At 46.5% G+C, this 19,753-nt stretch overlaps 1 protein-coding gene and 1 long non-coding RNA gene across 3 annotated transcripts in view; one reads left to right on the top strand and one right to left on the bottom strand.

Moving 5' to 3' along the window:
* CAPZB (capping actin protein of muscle Z-line subunit beta) overlaps window positions 1–19,753 on the bottom strand; it is a 54,770-nt gene that overhangs the window by 23,580 nt on the left and 11,437 nt on the right. For both annotated transcript variants that reach the window (XM_035344547.1, XM_035344548.1), the window contains exons 2-4: window positions 16,601–16,690; window positions 5,862–5,983; window positions 2,591–2,704 (exon numbers count right to left, since the gene is read on the bottom strand). In XM_035344547.1, coding sequence (XP_035200438.1) covers window positions 2,591–2,704; window positions 5,862–5,983; window positions 16,601–16,690 — 326 coding nt within the window. The remainder of the gene's footprint in view (window positions 1–2,590; window positions 2,705–5,861; window positions 5,984–16,600; window positions 16,691–19,753) is intronic.
* On the top strand, window positions 2,653–19,421 carry LOC118177125. Its single transcript, XR_004755679.1, has 3 exons — window positions 2,653–2,786; window positions 5,725–5,727; window positions 19,408–19,421. It is a non-coding gene; the product is annotated as an uncharacterized LOC118177125 (long non-coding RNA).

The raw sequence follows: 19,753 nt of genomic DNA, 5'->3' as shown, positions 1-19,753 counted from the left end.
CTCTACCAGAAAGCAGCATCACTGAGGCTAGAGGTGTAGATCAAAACCATTCTCTACCCCGTACAGAAGGGGGCAGAGGAGCCCCTTAAGGGACTGCTGCATTAGACCCTGGTCCGTCAAACCAGAGCCGCCTCCTCTCAGCATAATTTTCATCCTCCTAACCTGCAATGAAATCTCCAAGTCTAACAGTGCAACAACTGCTGCACTGAAACCACTTAAACTCACTTTTTTTGTTGTTTTTAAGAAGTGCTTATAACGCGAAGTACAGAGTAATGTCGCCTACAAACGGTCCGTCTGGAAACCCCATCCCAAGCACAGGGACAATGCAAGTCCCTACAGGACAATTCAAGAAACCTTTTTTTTTTTTTTGCCTACAAAACCTGCCTCCGAAAATAACATCACTACTAGAAGGTGAGCCCCTGTTATAAACCCTCCCAATTAACACAAATCATCATTTCCACAGAAGATCCAGTATGCACACCATCAAAGACTGCCAGCACACTATTTTTTTTTAAGTCCAGCTGTATTTTCAACCGAGCCTGAAATTTCTCACCATGCTGGACAATCCCTGTTGTCACTGGGTCTGGAATCCGAAGCAGGGTGATGACTTTGTCCGGATGCATCTCAAACTCCTTCCCCAGTGCTGCCAGCTGCCAAGCTGGGAGGGCAGCGACGCCTTCAGCAGACGGCACACGGTGGGTACGCAGAACTGGCTCCCAGGTCTAGCAGACCATGGAAATTACATCACTGCAACTGCCACCGTGTTCTCACCTGCAACCTTCCCCACATGTAAGAATCCCAGGGGATTCCAGCAGCTGTTAGGCCGGTAATTGTTACAGTCAGTCCCAACCTGGGACGTTGGCAAGAGCAGCGAGCTGCAGTGTGAAAAGCTGGCACTTGTTAGCCCACCTCATTTTTTCCCTGTCCTATCTCCAAGTGAAAATTAAGCTTTTGCTGTCAAAATACCAAATCCAATTGTCAAAGAAACTGCAGAGGCCAACTACAAAACCAAAGCATGTTTTTATCCAAATCTCTATTGTAGGTAAAGCACAAATCCCTTCCAATTTCAAGCACGAGGAACCCTTCGAGTGGTCAGGTTAAGTTTCCCTAACTTTGCAAATTCTTTCCAAGAATACCACGATTTTTACACCACTCAGCAAAATGTAAGCCACCCTTCTCTTTTTCTGCCACATTTTTGAGAACATAACATGCATCAAAGCGCACCGTGCTGACAGATGCTCTTATCTAGTCTGACTATTCTGCAAGTCATAACGCCTCAACCACTTCTGGCTGATGCTACAAGAATGAAGCCTTTGTGAGAAATCCCTCCTGCATCCCCTCTAACATTGCCTACAAACCTGGGACCGGCAAACTGAAAGACGAAATTTGAGAAGATCTCTCCTTTTACTTCCATACAATAAATTAAGGCTACTGTTGTAGCACACGGTGAGCCGGAGCAGACTCACCGAAGTCTGAGAATAACCTGTGTTGCACTTTCCTTTCTGCAACTGAAACATCTTTAGAGCAGTTAGCACATTCAGCTGGGACTTCATGGTCAATGACCACAGACGGACTCAGAAAGACAGCCTTGGTTCCACAAGCCTTCTCATTTTCATCTTGGTGAACAAAGCACCCTACTGGTCTGGTCTGCACCTGAAGAGTAACTGCAGAGCTCTTTGCTGCATGTGCAAACCCTCATTCTTTCAGTGAATTCAGATACCTCCAACAACTGCTGCTATACGACAAGCAGGAAAACTATAAAGATAATGCAAGAAAATAAGTAAAAAGCTGTTAGCTGAAACAGAAGTGTGAAGATTGGACACTTGGAGAAGCTACGTGAGGTCACGCCTTAAAACAAGAAGAAAATTAGCAAGATTTTTTTCTTTAACCGGCATTTGGTAGCGTTAAAATAGTCCAAAAAATATAGTACAAACTGCTCAGAAAAACTGCTGGACTGACAAGTCACCCGGACATTTAGCTACTGCAGCCTTAAACAGACACCGCCTAACTACATTTTGCTCACACAAGTTCTGTTAATTCCTTCACTTTACGCTTCTTTCATGAGACACAGCCTAAAACACAGCCACCAGAGAATCGCCTTTGCAGCAGAAGCTTGTGAAGTGCCAAATTCCAGAACTAGGATCTGCAATCTTACAGGAAGATGGGACAACGTGCAAGTGGCTGCTCTGTATTCGTAGATATTTTGAGAGTACAGTCCAGAGGGAATGGAAAAAGCAGATGGTTAAAGACTGAACCTAGTCAAGATCAAAGAGAACACAGGTCGTTTCAGGACAAAGATGCCAGTAATTTATTCATGAAGGGAGAGAGGGAGGGAGGCAGGAAAGCACTTCAGTTTCTGCCTTTAGCATCAGCTGACAAATTTTAGCATGTTTTCGTATCACGAAATCAGTGGATATATTCCCCACCAGAAGATCAGCTGCTGCCTTCCCTTCTTCCTCAACTATATACTGGCATGCCACTCCCAGAGGCAGCTAGCGACCACATGTCAGAGCAATATATTTGCAGGTATTGCGTGCCTGCTGAAGGAAACAAAGAAAGCAGAGGGCTCTGTACGGTAGAACTGACATACAAGTCTCTGTACTGGTCAAAGGCATTGTTGGCTTCCACCTCCAGCTTGCGCAGGCGAGCAGATGGCATGGCACCGTCTTCCAGGGGAGGATCGTACTTGTTACTCCATGGTGATCTGCCAAGGAGACGAGGAAAACAGAGACAGTTAGACAACAGAGAAACGATGAAAGGTCAGAAATTCGTGGGTCAGACCTGATGTAACAGTGCACAGTGTAACTGGGACCACTCCCTCTCTTCATGTTTCTACTGTATAAAAAAACCCGCTTGGGTTTGAATCTGCTCCTTCCTAAATATTCCAAGGTAAGGCCTCAGTTGTTACACATTAGATATTTAAGATTATTTTCATGCAAATATGTACACTTTGTGTGGTTTATTTGGGGTCTGACGATTTTTGAGGCAAACCTTGCTGCCTATAATTAAGGTCGGACGTCTCCTCCACTAGTTGGATTTAAAATAAACCCTTCTTTTAAGACAACATTAGGAAAACGTCTGTCCAGTGTGAAGGGTTTAACAGGGTTTGTAAAGCTGCAGTTTTTACTACTTGATTTCTGCACGTGTGGAAGAGATTTTGGGCTCCTAATGAAAGATTTGGTATTAAAAGATGAACGGAACCCGTGGCCCAGCTGCTTGAGACTTTTCTAACTCCCTTTTTGTAAACCTGCACTCTCCTTTTCAGTTTCCCTGTGGGTAACCAACCTACACGTACCAGTGGGAGTTCAAGAAAACGGGCCTCTACTTTTTGCCTCCTTGCTTTTCAAAATAGAGCAGCCAGCTACCACTAGGTCTTAATGCAGTCCATCCGTACGGGCTCTTGCCTCGGCAGCCATTTGTTACTCATTTCTCAGAAAAGCGTCCAGTTTTGACAGGTTTAATGCAAAGCACAAAAAACAGGCTCCGCGTCCCTCTGCCCTTGTGCCTTCAAAGGACTTCAACCCTCTCTGGACAAAAAGGTGAGACATCAGGAAAAGCTGTATTATGTCACAGCAACCCAGGGCAATGATTTTCAGGGGGTAGCTCCGATTTTAAAGCAGTTGCTTAAAACTCAGTCCCTTTGGAGAAGGCAGCTGCAGTAGCGTTCGTTTACCGAACGGCTCTCTGCGATCCGGAACCAGCACCACTTACATGATGCGCTGGCTTTTTTCCTTTCCCTAAATTTTAAAGGGTAGATTAAAAATAAATAAATAAACCCGTTTTCTGTCAACTCAGAAGACTGCTCCTCCATCCAGTTCAAGGCAATGGGTGAGCAAAGAATCCATGCAGAGGACACGGTGGAGGTACCTGAACTGCAAATACCAGATCTCTCTGCAGGCTGACGGAATGGGGCTTAGGGAAAGCCTAGCAGTGTAAGGTATTCTAGCTAGCAGATTGGGGCACGTTCAACCCGTTACGGCTGGAGCCAGCAGCAACTTCACCTCAGAAAAAAAATCATAACACAACCCTGTAATTTCTTCTTTTTGTGGAAGAGGACTCACAACACATTTAAAAACTTACACGGAGACTATTTGAAGAAAGACAGATGGACAAGGGCACTTAAATTTCAAAAGTCAGACCTCTAATTCCCCGACAAGAGAATGTTTTTTGTTTCAGCTAACAGGATTCAGTGTTGTTGGCACCAAACTCCCCATAAGGATTCCATTTAATGGAGCGATCAAACATACTTAGAATGGAAACGTATGGCCAAAGGCAGAGACCTTGAAGTCTAATATCAAAAAAAGAAAGCGAGGTCTGCTTTCACAACGCAGATCCCACTGCATTTTCATATCCCCCCCAAACCTTTTACTACAGGAGCACTTGCAGAAGTGCCTGCAAGACTACACGCCAAAGGCTGCTCCCACAGGCAGCAGTGATACTACGATGAGATGTGAATCTCATTTATGAAGATCCAAGAGAGACTCCAGATGTTCCTTTTAGTCTGATCCACGTTTGACGTGAAGAAAAAAACCAAGTCTATCTAAATATGAGGAAGGAGAAAACTGTGAGGGGCTCAGCAATGAGGACATTCATTTCCCTGAATGATGCAGGTGGAATTCTCACCAGAATGGCCAATCATCCCAGCCATTTTTTACATTTGACTCCCAGTCAAATTATAAAGCCACTCAAAAAAAGAAGCCACCTACAAAGCTCGATTCCCAGTGAGACAGTCTGACTACCTAGCTTCACCTCTCCTGCAGAAATTATATGAGGCTCGGTTGTCCACAGAATGCTTTGAAATCCTTGGATTAGTATGACAAGAAACACAATTAGCAAACACTCCGATAAGAAAATCGAAGTTTAGTTTTAAATGCACAGTAATTGGAGATGTAGCGTTTTACAGGCAGGGAACAGAATTACGGGTCCTCACCTAGTGTGTGGTTCTGAAAACCTTGGTGGAAATACCAAAAGCTTTTAAAAGCACAGCAAACTCCTCCTAGATTCTGGCCTAATTGATTAAATTAGTGTAAGAGCCACTTCTCAGTAACAACTTGAGATTTTATGAGGTATGAATAACAGTGTCTGAGTGCAGGCACAGAATGGGATTAACACATGTACATGCTCGCGTCACTTGGTTTTCAAAGGCTTTTGCGTTGTGTTGAAGGAAAGAATTTACTTTGTGAAACAGAGCTGGGGCCAATCAATTCCAGAAGGGAGAATCACTTCAATCCAGAACACTTGAACCAAAAGCCTCAGAGAAAAACGAATTCCTTGACGCCAACAACTGGATGCATTATGGCTATCCAGCATGAGAAAATAAAATGCCTTCTCTGAAAACCCAGTAAATCCCAAATTTTTCTGAGATGTAAGAAACACAAGTCTTCCTACTTGCTTTTAACTATTTAAGGATCTTCTCAGCCAAGAAAAGATTGAGCAAATTGAGCCTAAGGGAAATCCGTTAGTGTCAGCCTTTTGACAAGATGATGGCCTCACATTTAGGCTTGAGCAAGTGACTGCAAATCACAGTACAGAAACCACACAGAAGCACTACGTTTCTGTGATAAAACCTATCTTGTTCCTGCAACGGAGAGACAGACAAGGGACCTGCCTTGCAAAGGTCATCAGATTAGCACCCATACAATCAGCATGCCTGAAACTACCGGCATCTGGAGATGACGTCTGTGTCTTTTTTGCATCAGGGAAATACCAAGGACTACTTCATAGCCAGTCTTACTCAGGAGAACAGCATTTGAAACGGTTCAGGATCCATCACTGGGAAGAGTTTAATATTTTTATTTTAAGACTGCGATATTGATGTAAAAAATAAACCAGCTAGCTCCTTTCTTGGGATGTGAACTCACCTATACGAGTCTCCATCTCTGTTGTAGTCACACAATAGATAGTCTTTTCCTACCACCTTATCTCGTGCAATCTTCAATGGCTGATCAACAGAGGAGAGGAGATCTTCACAGAGGCTTGGGACCTGATGGATTGGAGAAAAAACAGAGAGGGAAGAGAGGGTAATATATTAAAATTAGGAGAGTCTGGTATCCCTAAGAACAGATTTGGTTATTAATAGCTCACATCTGTCCCAAAGCCAGAAACCTTTAAAAAAAAAAAAAGAACTAAGAAAAAGGCCTGCACTTAAATTACAACACAGTGCTAGGCTCCCACCTCCAATAATTTCACATTTAATTACCTAACCACTAGTGTGGTCCAGCACACTTCAATATATACAGTCTCAATGTTAGCTTCTTGCCAATGACATCTAGTAAAGTGATTGTTGAGGACTGATGAATAAAGGTAAATATTTATAATGGAGTGGAAACTAGGGAGCTGCTAAAAGAATACGCCATCCGTATGCTGGAGTGTATTTTTCACAAGCTCCCACTCTGGGTCGAGTTTAGAATAGTTTCCAGGCAGCTGGCCAAACATTACCACGTTGGCTAATAAAAATACATGTGTGCGCACGCGTGCGCTCATGTAAAATCAAACATCTCCTACACAGGTAGCTTGTAATGGATTCGTAAACCCAGCTGTCTCCATGCACTTCAAGCGGAGAAAGACGGTGAAAATCTGCTTTTAACGTGGCAGAGCAGCTTAGATGCACGGCAAAGAGACAAGATTACATTTTGCAGCCTGAGGCTAGCGTGAAAGCAAGCCGAGCAAACAGCAAATCCCATCCCGTGGTCTCTTGTTCTGGAGCTGGTGGTGGCCCTGGTATCGATACTCCCAGGCTGTGGCTGGGCCAGTGCAGGAATTCCATCTGAGGGCACGTGCAGCACCGTGTCACCTGGGGGATGATCGAACCATCCCGAAGCTGTTGTTAAAATAATTGGTGCGTTTCCCTCAAGAAAAGAGTTCCAGATTTCTCCCTGGAGGGAGAAGGACTAAAATAAAACATCCTGTCCCAGCAGGAAGTGGGGAACACAACGGAACTGGTGAGTTCTTGGACATGCTGGTGACAGCAACGAGTTAATACAGAAGACGGAAGAGAAAACGGGTGTGACATCTCTTCTACATCTCATGCTACATCGTAGAGATGAAAACCTGATTGAAAACATCAAGACAAAAAGCAATCCAGGGTAAAATCAATCATTTAGCGATGAATTCACAACTCGTAAGAAATGAAAAGGGAAGGAGGAATAAAGAAAATACGGATAGCTGCTTTCTTCTGTTCAAGCCAGTGATTCACTGACCTGGTTGGTGCTATTTCAGAAGAAAAGAGCCTAAATGGAAAAAAAAATAGGGGTCCAACAGCTCCCAAAGGCATAACAAGCTATTTTAATGTGCTACAAGTATCATAACAGATCAAACCAGCTGAAACAAGAACCATAACAATCCCAAGTACAAGGAGGTAACATAGAGAAGAAGGTATTAAGTCCAAGTAAGCAAAGACACACAAAACAAAGCAACCACAAAAGACAAAAAAAAAGGCCAAACCACGATGTGGCTAACGAGAGACATAGCAGCTAACCCCCAGAGCACCACACAAACACAGAGGGAAGCCAAGAAGACGGTTGGTAAAGCTACCGACTGCGCTAAAAAGGCTGAAACCGTTGGTTTTTTTCTTTAAATTTGGTCACAATATAAATTATACACAACCTAACGCGGCAACCAATGATAACAGGAGAGCTCGGACCTCAGTTCTTCAGAAGAGGGCGGTTCTGTATTTACACAAAGGCAAATGCTTCTCCTAGGAGCTCATCCTTTGATACTTGGAGGCTTGGCTGAAGCAACCTCGAAACCATCACGCAGCTGCTGAGTAACTAAAAGCAGGATGGAAGCAAGCAGCTTTTAGTAAAACCTTTACTTTTTCTGAAAACAGATGATCCTACGACTCCGCGGAGCTGATACAAATCAGAAGCGGCGTGGCACAAGCTAAGAGAAAAGACGTCTCCCCGCTCACGAGCCCATCTGGTTCCACTTTGCCTCTTCCTTCAGCTCTCCACTGCCCATTAATTTCAGGCCAACTCCTCAGGGGCAGAGCAACTCTAGACGACTACTTCTGTTTTAGACGCGCGTGCAACGAGACCCAAAGACCCCACGGCTCACAGCCACGCTCGGGGCTGCTCCTAGGTGCGACCAGCTGAGCCCATCCTCCTTGGCTGTTCCATGGGCTGCTGTCCACCCACCCGGGGGTAAGAGCCTAGAAACAGGCTCCCCACTCCGACAGCCTTTGACATGAGGAACAGTGATGAAAATGTGATTTGGAGACAAGGGGCTTTTTTCCCAGGCTTCGGTACTATTGTGGTTCTTCCAGAGAAGCCCTACGCTACACGTGTGGTAAGAGAGCACGAGAGGTTTCGCCGTACAATTCTTCCAACTCCAATATATACAAAAAAGTTTCCAAAAGAAATCCCAAACACAAGACATGGAGCCCCAAACCTCGGGTGGATCCAAATCAACGGATCCCAGGAACGCAGGCGTCATTGGCGTCATCCTCCCTTGCCAAAGACAAAGCTTGGAATTAAGGCGACCAACGAAACGACTACGGAAAAACAAAAGCCAACTGCAAATTCCCATTTAGAGCTCTGATTAATCTCTGCAGAACTCTAAGAATTCTACACGTCCCAGATTAAAAAATAATAATAATTAACACTGCCAAACAAACTTGAGTTGTTATCGACTAGTGCCCAGAGATCACTGGGGTGGTTCTGACTGTGCAGTTACAGCTGCAGGCTTTTTTCCATATTTACAAACCCTGTCTCGTTAACAAAGTGATATTAAGGGTTCGTTATTCGAATCCTCAAAAAGTTCCTCCAGAACACCCCGCTATGCCATGCCTGGAGGTTTCCACGGACGCTGCGGGTGTTCCTGTATTGCTTAATGGGAAAACGCAGCCTCGTACTGCCCAGAAGGCCCCCACGACACGTTATGCCTTCAAAACGAGGCACTTCTACGGAGCAGTGATGTGCTCAATTCCTCTTGGGGTGAGTTGGTAGCAGAAGCGTTCATAAGCACGGCTTCTTTTTCAGTTCCTAAGAGCTGTGGCTAGTCTTAGAGCTACAACAGTGAATGTGCTGCATCATGCACTTCTAGAGGACAATTCTGAATTTAGTACAGTCCTGCAGTAACGTTCTTCACCAGGCAGGGAGTCCTGTGCGGAGCCAGGAGTTGGACCTGAAAATCTTTTCCATTGCTAAAACTCATTTTCTCTTTGCTCCAGACACTCCACAAGACTTCAGGCAATAAATTCTTTTCTCCTTCAGTTTCTTTCAGAATAAAATTGGGAAGAAAACCTACTCACACCTTGGAAGTATTCGACAATTTCAGCGGTGTTCATAAAGGAACAGAGGCATTTCAGCTGATGGAGCTACTCGCGTAATGCCAATTTTAGGAAAAAAAGTCCAAGTGTGGCACAGCTACCCCGAGAGAACAATTTCTTTATCATTTATCACATCAACTTTCAACAGCTGCTGTACTTCCTTTCTAAGAAAGGATTGACAAGATTTATGCAAACCGGTCTTCTTCTATGCTATAAAGCCCCTTCCGAGGCAAATGCAGTCATCTGAACACGGTCGTTTGCAGCTTTACAGACTCCAGCTACATAAGGCTATTTGATTCCGTCAGAATTCATGTCTTTTGCATTTTAAACACGCGTTGATAAGGTATTTTGCACTGCCAGGCTAAACAAGCTGCTGCAATGCAAGCATCGAACAACTGCTTTACATTACGCACGCGTCCTTCCTTAAATTCTTCCCCAGGCCAAGCACCGAACCTTCATTTAAATTACTGTTTGCGTGTTCAGACTCTGGTGGAATTCCGTTTATATTTGGCAAAAAGATATCCGTATCTTCCAATCCTAGCAAAGACAGGTCTGCGTCAAAGACGAGCCCACCGGCGGCCTGCGTTTTCAGACCGAAACACCAGATTAGCCAGAACCTCTGGTATTCACTTGGTCTATGTTAACTGGGGTCTGAGTAAGCACTTCTGCCTCTAACAGTCTTTATAAAGAGAACTGCCACTTAAAATTTAGAACTGCAAGAATTAACCCACTTCCCAGGCCGATCCCGAAACGCCAAAGCGGTGACTTGATTCCATTCATCACCACGCTATGAATGCGCATGCGATGAAAACATCGACCATACGAGGATTGCTTTGCAAGCAGCGTGCGCTCCCAGCTTTATTTTGACACAAGTTTCTCCACCCTTAAGGCAGTGGAAGGTCAAATGCGGAATAGAATTTTAACCTTTTATCTTTAGCTAAAGGCCATGGTTAATGCAATTGGGTCTGCAGCGCACTCTGGACCCTAGCGCACGCGTTCCCACGAAGAAGCGCTCCATCTATTCGAGCGCTTCTGCGTATAGGCAGGGAGCAAGACCACCCTTGCTGTAAATCAGTAAAGAAAAAGAGGGCTCCGAGGAGGTCCGGACCCGGCTGCTCAGGCTGGATGGGAATAGCAGCATCATTCAGAAGCACTGACCGTGCACCGGGGCGCTGTGGTTGGGGGATTTGTTTCTCCCAAGGAGATACACAATGAACGCACAGTAGAGAGGAAAGAAGAAGTGAATGAGTTCGGCTTACTCTGCTGCGTGTTGAACAAGGCTTCTGTTGTCTCGTGTAACAGTATTCTCCATCAGAGCAAGCCAGGTATGTGGACAGTGTTTTAATTAAGTCGGCTGCTCTGCTATCAAGGCAAATAATCACTTGTGCCACGGTCAAAACCGTGCATTTGCTGGCACAGCGAACATAAGAATCTTTCCTTCTTGACTCACTTTTTGGTAGCGTTACCAAAACGATTGTTTCTGAATTAATCTGTTTAAACACAATTGAACTGGCCTCTGAAAAAGGTCAGAATAAGTGAGCAGTGAAGGCTAAAGAGGTGAATGTTTAAAGAGGTGAATGGGAGACCCTTCAGCCTCACAGGCATTCTCCAGCCCAGCTCTGCTGTCTACAGTTGAAGCAGTAATTTGTTTGTGTAAGGTTCTGAGCTTAAAAAACGCACGGTTTTCCACATTTGTCCTTTGGAATGTGTCTGTAACATGCAGGTATCTGAAAACACGTAACTTGATTAGTTTTTAATTAAAAGCTGCATCCAAACTGAAAAACAAGCATCTTAAGACTTTGATTTTTCGTTACGGCATCTGAAATCGTTACAGAAGGAGACAAAAACATTGCCCGTGCTACCTGGGGAAGTCACCTGAGTGCAGCCAACAGTCCACGCAGGTCAGCAGCAGTTCTGCAGAAGAATTGTTTTAGCACAAGCCACCCCCCCACCCCCCTTCAGCCTGGATTCCTCCCCTCCCGGCCAGCGTCTAATAAAACATTTTAATTTTTCCGAGTCATTCCGCAGCCTCAAATTTTCCTGTTCCTGCCGAACACAGACGTGGTCTAACGGATGTTGTGGAAACTCTAGAAGGAAGCCTGGCTCCATTCATCTTGGACCTAAAACCGCCAGTAAAGGCGCTCCCACAAATCCACACATTGCTGAACCTTAATTTGAGCCATCAGATGTCCGAGGGCCATACATTCTTCATGCTTTGTTTATTAAATGGCATTTAAATGTACTCTGGTGTCCAAGGCTGACGTAATTGGTATTGGAAACAGCTCAGCTTTGAGTATTTGCACTGAATTCCAGCACCGCAAGAATTATCAAGAACGAAATGAAAAATCAATTAGCTTTTCTGGGAAAAGGCAAGCGTAAGACTGCAGATCTGGACTTGGTCAGCGATGTCATAGCAGAAACGTTACGTTAATTACAGACCGTTTCAATTCAGCTCAAGGAAGCCCATCTAAGACCTCTGAAAGGTGACTGCTGTTCATAAAACAGGATCCTTGGCGTTCTTCCGGTGACTTGCTGGATAAAAGAGGGCTTTTGCTAGATTCTGCGTTACGGAGCTACCCGAGGAACAAAAGCTAGCCATCTGGCAGGCACAATGAGACGCCCCAGATTTTGACCAGTGACCTGCAGGCGAAGGCTTCTGTATCTCATTACCAGCCCCAAGTCCCACAGGTCGTCACAGCATATCAATATCTTGGGAAGTCTCGACTGCATCTGTCAGGAGGCCAGCTGGTGTTGGAGATATCCAGCAACAGCTAGAGGAAAGGCACAGGCACACTCTCCAGCTCTTTACCTTGAAGTTTCTATAGCCCAGCTTCCCCTGCCACCCCCCCTGATCTTTGAAAGCTCTTAGATAGGTTTCTAATCAGGATTCAAGCTCATCAAGTGATCCCCTGACCCCCCCAAAACACACACTCCATTAAAAAGATTTGAACAGACATCTCAAGGGGTTGTCACAGCAGCAGGAACCTGGAAGAAAAAAGGCGCAGTTCAGGCTTCAGAAGAAAATGACTACAGGAATGCAGAGCCAGGAGTGGAACAGGAATTGATTTTTACACTCTCATGCTAGCTCTGTGCCAGCATCACACCGACCATTCACACACACGGTGATCTCCAGCTACCATCAAGGTATCCAGAGGTAATCTTTTCTAGCTGGAAAAGCGCCTGCTTAAAGCCACTCACTGAATGGAAAGCTGGCTCGTAACCCCCGTCCGTTTATCTGGAGCCAGCCCCCCTTTTCTTTAGCCAGCGATCCTTGTATTAGAAAAGCAACTGGCTGCAGATAGCCTGGGGTCTATCACACCCATCAGCAAACTCAGGAAGAGCAGCAGGTCAAAAACTCAGCCCTTACACCGTGAGGCTGTCAGCGTAGTTCTGCTTCCACTCTGGTCAAGTTTTCGCCAGGTCTGAATTTTATGTATTTTTTGAAAATACCTTCTACCCTCACTAGCTGTGCAGCTAGCCATCTGCATTCAATTACTTTATCTTTCTCCTCACAACTGTGTACTTAGGCTTTTGGACTTGAGATACAAAAAACCCCAGCCACATTCTCATGTTCTTTATGGTCTGTGCAGCCAAAGCAACGCCGCTTTACTGAGGATAAATTCTCCGGCTTCATATATCTTCAGTCACCAGAAGGCACACGAGCAGATTTGAGGCTTGCCTGGAAGCACGCTAGCTACATGAAGCGGGCTCATTAATATTGTTCGAATATTTCCAAATCAGAAGTTTATACATGTGTAAATTCATTACTCTGGGACTTTTTAAAAAGGAACGCATACTGAAGTATCTAAATATTCTGCTGTAATCAGAAACTCAAGCAAAGACGGTTACCTCCCAGATCTTTAAGTACAAATTACCCTCGAAAAAAACAGCCAGTGAAGCTCCTGATTGCTTTATCAATAAATAACCTTAGCCCTGTTTCTTCCTGGGCAACAATAATTTGATTCTCTACTTCAAGGAGCTTTCACGTTTAACACTGAAGAAAAATGGGAATAAATTGAGCGTTATCTGAATACCAATCCTACTGGGAAGAGATGGAAGTCGTGGCTGCACAGCCCCACTCTCCTGGTGAGCCTGCTTGTCCATTTTATGGCCCAGCTTTGACAGGATGTCTTCCCATTCCCACTTCATGCCAGCCTTCTGATTTCTCTGAGTCAGCGAGATTTTTCATTTCATTTATATGTGCACAGACAGGCAACCACCCAAATTAAATGCTCGGCAGGAAATTCCTGCTTACAGAGGAACCTGCTTCACTTTCGCATCAGCTTCCATATCCAAGCCAAAGCCATCAGGGCAACCCTGACACAGACCCCTTGCTGCTTGTGGCCCCTGAGCACAACAAACCCAGTCTCCATCCTCCGCCTTGCCCAGAGATGCACCCCTCCGAGACATGCCGGTGAAGATGTCTTGAAAAGAGAAAGGCTTCAGGAAGGCGTGATCCCAGCTAACACTCACCTCCCCTGCTTTGTGCTTCCGAGGTGTCCTTGGCAGAGATCCTCCACCACAGCACTGCCTGAAAGCTGATGGGGCTTCTCTTGGTGAGAAAAAAACAGCTAAAAGCATGTGAGGACCGACTTACTGCACAGCTGTCACCTTCGAAGAAAAGGAAGCAGGAGGACAATTCTCCAAGATCGTTCAGCACAAGCCACTGGCCCACTCTGCCAGCCTCCTTATTTCATGCCCGTGAGCGGGATTTGCGTGAGCAAAACCAAAACCTTACTCTTAACTGATAAAAGCAGCATTTCCGTCCAGAAAATCCCCTTAATATCCCCCTTTCAGCAGGTGGTTCACAGCTGACTTCCATAAGCACAGAACGTCAGCAGCAGCAACTTCTGCTGGGGAACTTGAGGCAATAGGGAAGAGAGCCGGGATTCATGACACAGATTTTAATGGCACAGCGATGCTCCGAGTGTTATTGCTTGGGCTATCCTCACGATAGCTCCGTCTCAGAGCCGCGCAATCCCTTGTAACGCTCCTCTCGTGGAAAATGAATTACTCTGACCTGGCTGACAGGTACGCACCCCAAGCCTTCCGCCACCCCAGTTTCCAAAGCTCCTTGGAAAATTATTCTAATTTAAAAGAGTTGTCCTCAGAAAGGCGTGTGCCTACACGAAACGCTTTCTGTAGCGATTTCAAAGCCCTCTTGGACACCATCAGCCTCCAAGCAGCCTATTTCCAACTAACGGCTAATTGGATTCCAAGCCGAGCGCTCGGTGCCAAGGCGCATTACCAGCACCGCGCGCAACTTCTTTCAGCCTGCGCTTCTGGAGCCCTGTGATTGACAAGGTCTCTAATGAACTCTAATTGAGGACCCTGCAGTTTGAAAAAGCAACAACAGATGTGGTAAGAGGGCAACCCACAAACTGGTTTGCTAATGAAAGAAAAGTGTCTGGTCTGCTGAGGGCCGATGACCCAAAAATGCTGCTCTTCTACCCACCCTTTTTACTTTGTTGAAGTCCAGGCCCTTTGCCTTGGTCAGCTCAACGCTTGGGGGCAGTGATGTACAGCCCTGAACGTATCCCACGCATTCTGACTGGCACCACGAGGCTCTTTTATTAAAAAGTTTTGACAGAGGAATGGGGACCTCAGACAGGGAACTTCGTACAGCTATCCTCCTCAGCAGCATTACAACCCAGGAAGGTGTTAGTTTCTTCTGGTAACAGTACAGCAAACAGAATAAAAACCATCAGCCCTAAAGGTTTAGATGAAACTTGCCAAAAAAAAAGGTCAAAAAACTATTTGCTGGGGTCTGGCTCGTGATGTTTTCGGAATTATTACAAGGTGGCAGTGCACGTACCGCTCTTGTACGGAGTGCAGACTTGTGTCTTGCGGAGGTCAGGCTGAGAAGAGGCAGGTCCAGAGATGTCTCGCCAATAAAGAAGCCATACTGGATTTAACGAGTTATTTCACCTCCACTCCAGAGAGGAGGCTGCAGGACCTGGTGTGGGGATCCCATGGACCCTCCTCTTAATACGCAGGGTTCAAACCGGTCTGTTTCACGTTACGCTCCCGATATGAAAAAAAGCCCAGTCAGTGTGATGCTGATGGAAAGCACGCAGAGCACTAACGAGCACCATCCAAAAGTCATTCCAACGCTTAGAGGGAACTAGCAATTTTCTGAGTCATTAGAAAAACCTCTTAGCAATTATACAGCCGGGCTTACCCGAGCTCCCCGCACCAGTCATTGTTCTGGTCGGTCCTTCGAGTTGCTTAAACCCTGACATCCATTCCCTCCTCCAAATTCCATCAGAAGAACAGCCATGTCATACCAGATCGTACCAAGGATCTGGTTATTGGGTCCCACCTCAAGCAACAGCCACAAAAATGATGCCTTGGGTTGCCAAGAGCTTCGGTGGCACAGATGTAGCCAATTAGTAAATGGTCTCAAGAAAAAAAATAATCCCTTCCTGCAGGGAATATTTTCCTTCCCGACCCACAGAGCTTTCTTATCTACACCTTGGCTTGTGTAACCAAGCGCAGGATTTAAACAGAGTTTGATAAATCTGTATTGGCCGGCTTTTTCACCACAGGGCTCCTCCCCAGCTCACTAACACCAGCTTCAGTTCCACTTAGTGACAGACCTCCTCAGCTCAGCTTCTCCCTGGTAAGCAGCCACTCTTCTGGGTAGAAAGATGATAAACGGTCTGGATGCTGTTATTGAAAGGGTTTAATTAAGAGGTACTCGCTCAAGTAGTTGCGGAGCCAGCAGGTTTTTAAGGTCTCTGGGATGAGGTTTGCCAGCATCGTGCACAAAATTCAGGCCTGCGCAGAAAAGGGATGAAGTTCTCACAAGAAGGTAGGAGGAAAGGCTTGGTTCAGAGGTCTAACAGCTCTGTTCCAAACCAACGCTCCATGGCCGCAAACATTTGGAAGATTAGGTCAGAGGAAACCGTGCCACGCTGTTTTCAGGGATGCTGTTTGCTTTTGTAGGGAGAAAATTCAGGTGACCAAAGCCCAATTACAGGTGAAGCTGGCCAGGTCTGTGGGAGACAGCGAAAAGGGCTTTTTCAAGTATGTGAATAGAAAAAGGAGGACCAGAGATACGTAGGTCCTGTACTTGATGGGGATGGTCACCTCACAGACAAGGACACAGGCAAACAGAGCCGTTTAATGCCTTCTTTGCCCATCTTCAACACCGATGATCGGCTTTGGGAGTGCCCTGAGCTGGAGGATCATTCCTCAACCTCGCCGAAACACGAGGAGAGAACCACAGATCACCATAGCTTGGAGATCCTTTAGAAAATGTTCTTACGTACCAGACCTTTGTCATGCCTAGGGCTCAGTCACCATTTGGTTAGAGCATCCGGTACTCACCAAGTCAATGAGGTCGCTGAGATTCTTCTCTATCTGCTGCGGAGGCAGACGCCTCATCAAATCCAAGGCACAATCCAGCTGCTGGTCACTCTGCGGAAACAAGAACATCCCTCAGTGGCAGCACGTGCAGACAAGCACATCGCACCCACAGACACAAGAACTGCCGCGCCCGTCCACTCCCCTGACGCGAGAAATACAGCTCCTGGTTCTAACCAGCAATGTTTTATGTCAACGCAGATAAGAGTTCAATGAAGTTCAGTTCCATTTGATCGATAATTATTCATTTGGTATTGCAAAAGGCGTCCTAAAGCGCAGACACAAGGACACAGCTTGTGTCGTGCCATCGATGTAACACCGGCCTGTTGATGGAGAGGAGTCCGGTTCCCCCCAAAAACTGTTTCCAACACCCGTGCAAATGTTAAATGAAATGTTTTTCCATGCTACCTCAACAATAAGCAGAGTTAGGGAACTGAAAGTTCCTTTTCCTGCAGCAGTTTTAGTACTTCCTCATCCGCGCTGTGCTGTTCAGCTGAAGGTAACCAGCAGGCAAGGCAAATTCTGCTCCGACAGAGCTCTCTCCCCCTCCTTCAGCTTTAGCAAAAAAAGGAGTGAAACACGCAAAGGTATGATCCATTATTTCCTTCTCGCTACACAACCCAAACCAAAACCTGCCTGTATCAGAGAAACCATCAGCTTTAAGCATTTTGAGAAATTGCAGCAACATCTCCCAACATCTCCCAACCGTACTCGTTGCCAAGAGCTGGAAAACCTGCGACAGACGTTATCACAGACCCTGGATGAGCAGAACCACGTTCTCGGCATAACCTTTAGCTCTCCTTCTCGCTAAGGCATGTAAGAGAGCCACTTCCCTGCTAACTCACGGTACCCCCAAACCTGCGCGTTGCTTTGATCAGCGCCATCCTGCAGCTGAAGCACAGCAAGCTTGTCGTCACTGCTTCTTCCTCTCGTTTTCTTTCCCTATTCCTAGCTACCTGTACGCACTGAGCTTAAATTTAATTTCCTACGTTCGGCCACGCTCTAAAAGTTGTATTTAGGAAAGACGTCAAAAACACAGCAGTTCCGTGACCACATTATTCAAGCAGCATCCCCCACATCAGCGAGCAGCAGTGGGAAGTGGAGCTTCCTGCAATTAATCTGCGCCCTGGCAACGAGGAGAGGAGGGATTTCTCCGTTTAGCAGCCATCCATGACGAAAACCGTTCTAAAAAGGCACTGCCCATCCCCTATCAAAAGATAAATATTTTACAGGCAGCATTGGAAGAGGTTGTGTTTATTTCTCATCCAGTTTAAGTTCTGGGACATCCTGTTTGCAAAAAGCTCCAGCTCTACAGGCTCCTAGGCTCTCATCAGCCTGCAAGAGTCTCGCGAATATCAAAGCCTCTGACCTGGAAAGCGGAACGCGCCGACGCCAGGAGCAGAAGTTAGGGCAGCCACCTGCTGCGGCTGCAGCAACACGCGTTCAGGTAACCCAAATTCAGCCCCCGCACTCTTTAAACTTCTGGGTAAGGCGACAAGCAAATCCCTGGCCAAAATAAGCCCGGAGTTAATTCCTCTTGAAACGCAACCACGGATGGATTGATGAATCGACTGTCGCCACATTCATGGGGAAAAAGGGCCGCCTGAGTCTTTCAACGCCTTCTCCTTCGCTCTGTTAGACGGTCAGCGACTGAAGGCTACCGGGAAGGGACTGAAGTGGGGGTGGAGCTGCCCCCATGCCGGAGTCTCCCCAGGCACCAACAACCAGCGAGGCTTCGCGCTCTGGGCAGTTCGCTTCTCTCTGCGCTACGACCCGTGTCGTGAGCGGGGTCAGACAGAGGAAGCCACTCCAAACACCGCTCGTGAGAGCAGTCACAAATTATTTCCTCTCTCCTTTCGCACAGTAAACAGTCCTCTTCCCAGGAGGGGCCGCATATTTAAGATCAGATGAAGATGAAACATCAATCCGGGCACGAGTAGAGGCAAAGCCTACAGGCATAATTAGAAACTCCTGGGAGAAAGCTCCCCAGCGACAGCAACATCTCATTCTTTTCTTCAGAGGGAAGGGAAAGCTCACTATTTCCTGCTAACCTTTTAGTCCCCGGGGAAAGACATCATTTAGGCAGGCTCTGACTGCCCGGCTCCGGCAGCCAAGCCCTGGCAGGGGACCTTTCATACCGTGGCTTTACCTCCTGCTATCTCTTCCAGCAAGGAAGGAAAGCTGGCACATGGTCGCAAGGTCACGCTCTGCACTTGGGGACCGTGGGAACACTTATGGAAGTGCTCCCTCCTCCTCTGCCAGCTGGGATCGTTTGATAGACCAAAACTAGGGAAAAAAGGATGTTAATTAAGAACCACCATTAACCCAGAGCCGGCGTTGAAGAGTACGGTAATTTTAAATAAACCACTCCGAACGAAGGACTATCTCCTGCCTTCGCAGCGTTTTAGGGATTAACCACGAGAATCTGGACTGACCATCTTCGTAATGGTACACTCAGTAACAGCTGTAGGAAGACACAAGGCAGAGATTCCGACAGAGGTTCGACCATAGCTGGCATGAACGCCTGTGTGCAACCAAAAACCATGAGGTAGCCCAGCACATAGCAGCAGTTAGCACGCACTGTGCTGGTACCAGTGAGGTAAAGGCACAGCTGAGCACCAGGACTCTCCAGTTTTCTTGCAGAGCATCCACACGGCCTGCCAGCAGACCTCTTAAAGGCCTGAAGCAAAGGCAGGCTCTGCTCTATTCCTGTGCTTCGGTCTGTGGTCATACGGTCACCTCGGTCCAGCATAAAGCCAGGCTGCACCAAGCAGGAAGGTGACACAAAGCACGCGCGTGGCAGGGCACAGCGCTACCTTTTGGCACTGGATACATTTAGGATCAGCTTCAGAACCAGAGGGTAAATACACCCCTTCAGAGCTTTTGCTCCTTGTGCGTTCAGGGCAGGTGAAGAAAGGTTTTTAAAACCAGGTCTGTGGTTGCACACGTCCTTTGGTTTCCACCTCGGTCCCAGCTGGAGCATCCAGAGTAGCTGGGGGTATTTCAGGGGAATCACGGCGACAGAGGAATCGCATCTAAGGCGTCAAACGCAGCCGCACACACTTCCTGTATTTACAGAGGGAAGAACGCTCCCAGGAACGTATTTTCCCTGCAGTT

The sequence above is a fragment of the Oxyura jamaicensis genome, chromosome 21 (genome assembly GCF_011077185.1).
Source record: "Oxyura jamaicensis isolate SHBP4307 breed ruddy duck chromosome 21, BPBGC_Ojam_1.0, whole genome shotgun sequence".
In the NCBI taxonomy this organism is placed as follows: domain Eukaryota; kingdom Metazoa; phylum Chordata; class Aves; order Anseriformes; family Anatidae; genus Oxyura; species Oxyura jamaicensis.
This window is presented reverse-complemented; position numbering and strand designations above follow the sequence as displayed.